Source organism: Phytophthora infestans, genomic scaffold (genome assembly GCF_000142945.1).
Source record: "Phytophthora infestans T30-4 supercont1.24 genomic scaffold, whole genome shotgun sequence".
NCBI classification, from domain to species: Eukaryota; Oomycota; class Peronosporomycetes; order Peronosporales; family Peronosporaceae; genus Phytophthora; species Phytophthora infestans.
In genome coordinates, this window is record NW_003303735.1 from 2,263,862 (window position 1) to 2,269,985 (window position 6,124).

A 6,124-nucleotide genomic window follows, 5' to 3' on the forward strand; every position below is an offset into this window, starting at 1 on the left:
CTCAGGTGAGCGCGGAGGCGTTGGCACCAACGGTGGCTGGGACACGGACAGCTGCAGGACAGCAGGTGGTAGAGCCACGGGAGGCTGAACGACAGCAAGTGGTGGATCCACAGATGGCTGATCAACAGCAGGTGGCAGAGCCACAGGTCGCGGAGCGAAGTGCTCGAGATGCAGGAGCAAGGCAAGCTGAACGTTCAGCCGAGCGACTGGACGCTCAAGGTCCGAGACCTGGTTGTGAGTCAACAGTGGTGGCTCTAACCTATCCACAAGGTGGATCATCTCTTCGAGATCGACCGATGGGCGGTGAGCGTGAACGTTCGCGTCGTGGACGCCGGCGTCGTATGGACGCAGACGCCGTTCCGGCAAGTGCTGACTCTCCCCGCGAGAGCCCAGCTGAGGCAAGGCCTCCTCCTGCTCTGCATGGTGAGCTCCACTTTCACGTGGAACGCCTTGTGGCGTGGCGTAGACGCCAGGGTCGTACCCAGTACTTAGTGAAGTGGAGGGGTTACCCTCACTCACAGAACTCATGGGAGTTTGAGGTTATCCTCCGGCAAGATTGCCCTGACGTCGCTGACGCTTACGACCGGGCACATCATGTGCCGAAGCGCCACCATGGCGTGCGACAGCGTCGCCAGGCGCTGGGCGCCTGGGGAGCGATGAGGTCAGTAGTTGAGCTCAGGCTCTGACCAGTGGCTGTAGCAGCCAGCTCGTACGTATGAGCGGTGCTCGCAGCGGGAGCAGGAGGTGGAGAGACCTCGTAGTGTTAGGGACATGGTCCCGAAGGAAGCAGGTGCTTCGTGTTGTGCTGAACAAGGTTCAGGCACAAGCGTCTCGATAGACGCATAGTTGTTTTGAAGCAACTTGCTCGATGAGCATGATCCAAATGTGGATGCGCTGTAACAGCGAAAGTGGTGTCCCGGACGGGGATCAAACCACTGGTCTTTGGCTTGACAGGCCGGAGCTCTACCATTGAGCTATAAGGGCGATGCCCGTACGTCAGTCCGAGAACGGACTTCTCATGGTATGAGAGGGCTGCGCCCGGGTGGATTTGAACCACCGACCTGTGGCTTCCAAAGCCAGCGCTCGACCACTGAGCTGAAAGGGCGTTGCCCTTAAGCTTGTCCATTCAAGGACAACAGTTCATGGAGCGAGAGGGCTGTGCCCTGGTGGGTTCGAACCACCGACCTGTGGCTTCCTATGCCAACGCTCGACCACTGAGCTAAAAGCGGATTGCTCTTAAGCTTGTCCATTCAAGGACAACAGTTCATGGAGCGACAGGGCTGTGCCCTGGTGGGCTCGAACCACCGACCTGTGGCTCTCAAAGCCAACGCTCAACCATTGAGCTAAACGGGTGTTGCCCTTAAGCTTGTCCAAGCGTGAACAATCGTTCATGGAACGAGAGGGCTGTGCCCTAGTGGGTTCGAACCACCGACCTATCGCTTGTGAAGCGAGTGTTCAACCGCTGAGCTGTTGTCGACGACTCGAATGAGTCAAGAGCATTGCTCTAAGCGGTTTGCAGCTCTTGGAGTAGGCGCGGAGCGCGAGCGTAGGTCTGAGACCGCTTGAGAGCAAGATGCGCGCTGCGCTTGAAACATTGGGCCGTGGGCCGACGACGAGAAGTTGGGCATCAACGATGCGTAGGCGTTTGTGAGCTCACGGAGCTGTACAACGCTGGGGTGAGGTGTAGTAACCTCCGCCGTCTTAACAAGACGTGACCTCGCTGAGGAAAGTTTCGAGAACGGAATGTTCTCATCTTAGTGGGGGAGAGTGTAACGGGGTTACATGGTGTGGAACACACAGGGGTACGAAGTACCCGGAGAGTTAACACTCAGTACATAAGTTGGAGAGTTAACAAGGTCTCTCAGTACGTTGGCTGAAAGCCACACGTTATGCATTTGATTAGGTTTAACTATTCTAGATAGTTAAACAGATACATTTACCCCTAGGCGGCTTGGCCGCAATAATAGTAAATAAAACACTTCTGGTTTTGAAGCATAAAGGTTAAGGTATTAACTTTGAGCCCTGGTCTTGGGCTGTAAGTGTCCTTTGGATAAGGAACTTAGTATTAGTGACTCTTTGAGTCGAACGTCTTCCTCTGACGCTAAAGCTACGGCAGCCCCGCTGCAACATGGGCGCGAAGTGCTGGTAGTCGGCGTATACGTTGATGACCTACTAGTGACCGGAACGGGACAGGAGGCCGTGGATGCGTTCTTTGCGGAACTTGCAGACTTATCCATCAAGAATTTGGGAGAGGCCAGGAGGTTTCTCGGGATGAGAGTCGTGTACGATGAGTCGTATGGGTACGATCTCGACCAAGAAATCACGATCACAGAGATGCTGAATGAGTTCGACATGGGTATGGCGCACGGAGCGCGGATGCCGATTGGACTAGAATGAAGTGATGGATGTGACATCGAACTAGAGAAATTGCCGATCTCCGGTGCGTCCGCGGTTGCGACAGTGAAGAAGTTCCAGTCGCTGGTGGGCAGCCTACTCTGGGTAGCTCGCTGCACAAGGCCAGATATAGCTTTTGCTGTTCACAAGGCGTCGCGGCGAGCGCATGAACCCACGGTCACGGACTGGAAGTTGGCGAAGCGAGTACTGCAGTATCTCGCTGGGACGAAGCAGCTGAGACTGCGGATGAAAGGAGACAGAGGGCGGATGGAGCCACTGGAAGTTGTGGGCTATAGTGACGCGGACTTTGCGGCTGATAAAGGCGACAGGAAGTCGGTCACTGGTGGGCTCGTCATAGTAGACGGGATACCCATAAGCTGGGTATGCAAGAAGCAGACGGGTGTGTCCTTGTCTACGATGGAAGCGGAATTCACCGCAGCGTCGGTCATGGCGCAAGAGCTACTAGGCGTAAGAGAACTGCTTAAGGAGCTGGAGATCGCGTTCGTGGAACCGATGCCGCTACGAGTAGATAACCAGGCTGCGCTGAAGCAACTCGAAGGTGAGGGTGCTTCATCCAAAGCGAATCATGTGGACGTACGGATCAAGTTCGTTGGACATTTCACCAAGGAAGGCGTACTGGGACCGGAGTATCGAGAGAGCAAGAGGATGCCTGCGGACATCCTAACGAAGGCGTTACCGGCCCCGAGACTTGATGAGCTGCGAGTTCAGGTGGGATTGCATTAAGAACTGAGAACACACCGCCAGGACGCAGTGTCGGCGAGGAGGAGTGTTGGAAGATGATGCGCATGCGCGGGATCACTCTGGACGAGGGAACGACGAGCAGCTGCTACTGTCGGAGGTTTGTGGCTGGAGCGTGGTACGTATGCAGTGGGGAACGTGAGGCTGTGAGACCTCCACGTGGAAGACAGTAAGGATAGGATGAATAGGAAGGGTAAGACCGAATCTCACTCTCCCTTTTGTGTTGGAATCCACGACTGCGTTTCACACGAAGGCGCTGACCCGAGGGTCGAGCACTTCGAACACGACATTGTCCTCGATCTCCATCATGACTAATGAGCAAAAGATGGACTACCGGCACCTACGGAACCGGCTACGCTCGTACTTAACCGAACGCTCGCAAGAGTGTTAAATAACCCAATTTGCCCTTTTTATTTCAATGCGATCAAAACCCAACTATTCCAAAACCCATTTTCAGACACAATCTTCGATCAGCGCGAGCGGCAGCAGAGGCGTCTAAGAAGGCGTCCAACTCGATCTCTACGTCCCATATACCCCCCAATATCGCAGCCCAGCGTCTGCTCTATCCGCCCATATCACTGTGTCTGTCTAACTGCGTCTCCAGCTCATGGGGCAGCACTTTCTGTTCCACCGCGATCTGGTGGCTGCTACGGCCGTTCACCACGCAGTAAACGCGCGGCTCTCAAGCGATCTACAGGCAGATCTGGTGCTTATCGGCCCCCAGTGGCTCCGTATCTACCGCGTGGAGCCTTCTCCGAGCCCCGAGAGCGTCGTAGAAGTCTCCAAAGGCCATGTCCTTCACCTTATGGCCTCCTTCCCCTTAGCAGGAGTGGCGGAGAGCGTCCACGTGCTCAAATTCGATCGCAGTCTACTCAGAAAGAAGCATCGCTTCCTGGGGGGCGATGAAGTGCTGCTACTCACGTTCCTGTTGTTTAAATGGATCATTGTGGGCTACGACAGACGCTTACGAAGTCTCGCGACACTCGCCATGTTCTCCTTCGAGGAGGACGCTATCGGACCTGGAGCTACGCTGAAAGGAGAGAAGAATGGCCGAGAACAGCTGCTGGGACTCGCCACGCAAGCGTCCGCCCGCGTAGACCCACAGACACGCTGTGGAGCCATGCTCGTGTACTCGGATCAGCTGGTTATTGTACCCTTTCGAAGCGAATCGATGGAGTTATCGTTCTTCGAAGAAGACGACGAAGACTTTGACGATGGAGAACAACTGCAGACTCGGAAGAAGAAGACGACGACGAGGAAGAGAAGAAACTTGAGGAGCTAGTGAACGAGAGCAAGCACAGAGGAGTCACGAGCGACATGAACAACACGCTGAACGCCTTACTGGACAAGAGCGTCAAGGTCGGAGCCAAGCGCAAGAGAAACCACATGAGTGGCCTCATGCCGAACGACATAACCGGGCGAGAATTCCTCCTTCGACTACGAGAAGTGGAGATAACGGGCAAAGTGATCGATCTGGCCTTCCTGGACGGCTACTTAGAGCCCACGTTGATGGTGTTGCACGAGGAGAACGACAAGAACTCGACGTGTGGACGGCTAGCTGTGGGCTTTGACACGTACTGCTTGACTGTCATCTCCATTAACATGAAGACGAGACTTCATCCGAAGATCTGGACTGTCAAGAACCTCCCGTCCGACTGTTTCCGATTGATCCCGTGTCGTGCACCGCTTGGTGGAGTCGTGGTCTTGTCGGCCAATGCGATCCTGTACTTTAACCAGACGCAGTTCCATGGCTTAGCGACGAATGTGTTTGCGAGCAAGACGGTGAACCAGTCAGTGTTCCCTCTCAGCGAGGCCGTGTACGAGACTCCCGAGCACGAGACGGTGCAGCTGAATGTGGTGCTGTACGACTGCCAGTTCGAGTATTTGCAAGAGAAGGAGCTGTTGTTGACGATGCCTAGTGGACAAGTGTACGTGCTGTCGCTGCCCTATGAAGACACGTCGAGTCGTGGACTGTATGGCTTCGGTGGAGTATCGTCAGGTCGCAATGCGTCGCTGTCGCTACGAATGCTTCGGTCTAGTATTCAGGCAAGCTGTGTGTGTATCGATGACGAGAAGCAGACGCTGTTTATCGGCTCACGGTCAGGCGATTCTGTGCTTTTTGTGCTGGACAAGAAGAAGTTGGTTACTGCCACGGAGGAAGAGCCAAAAGACGAGGAAATGCCGATCAAAGAGGTGGTAATAAAGCAGGAATCTGCCCCGGAGATCAAGTCGGAGCCAGCTGAGGAGGAAGAGGAAGACGAAGATGATTTGTTCCTGTATGGTGCAGCTCCTACGAAGGAAGAGCCTGCAGCTACGAGCTCTACTGAGTGTACTAACGGCGTGGGTGTATCGAGTGTGAAGACAGAGGAGAATGGCGCGCCTGAGCAAGACACTGGCCCGTACGACTACGAGCTGCGACAGATTGATGTGCTACCCAGTATCGGACAGATCACCTCGATTGAGTTAGGCGTCGAGAACAACGCAGACTCGAATGAAAAGCGCGAGGAGCTGGTGATCAGCGGAGGATATGAACGTAGCGGCGCCATCTCCGTGCTGCACAATGGCCTGCGACCAATTGTAGGCACCGAAGCAGAGCTGAATGGCTGTCGAGCCATGTGGACAGTGTCGTCGTCTTTACCGTCAGCAACCAGAAGCTCGGACGGACGGAGTTATAATGCGTATCTGATACTGAGTGTTGCTCATCGTACGATGGTGCTTCGCACTGGCGAAGGTATGGAGCCTTTAGAGGACGACAGTGGCTTTTACACGTCTGGGCCTACGCTTGCGGCGGCGAATCTGTTCAACAAGCAGCGCATTGTTCAGATATTTAAACAAGGCGCACGTGTGATGATGGAAGTACCGGAAGAGGAGACATCCAATGGACAAGAGAAGTCTGGAAAGGCAGAAGGTGCAGAGGACGAAGAGGAAGACGACGAGGATGACGGACCCAGAGTCAAGTTGGTGTGTACAC

General features: G+C 54.7%; 1 protein-coding gene across 1 annotated transcript; it reads left to right on the forward strand.

Moving 5' to 3' along the window:
- Positions 1-3,760: 3,760 nt before the first annotated feature.
- On the forward strand, positions 3,761-5,899 carry PITG_12331 (cleavage and polyadenylation specificity factor subunit, putative; the record flags this gene model as incomplete). The annotated part of the gene is made up of 6 exons (XM_002900884.1): positions 3,761-3,884; positions 3,942-4,329; positions 4,374-4,935; positions 4,987-5,142; positions 5,227-5,831; positions 5,893-5,899. 6 exons carry the CDS (start codon positions 3,761-3,763, stop codon positions 5,897-5,899), a joined length of 1,842 nt encoding a protein of 613 aa, XP_002900930.1.
- Between the last annotated feature and the right edge of the window lie 225 nt (positions 5,900-6,124).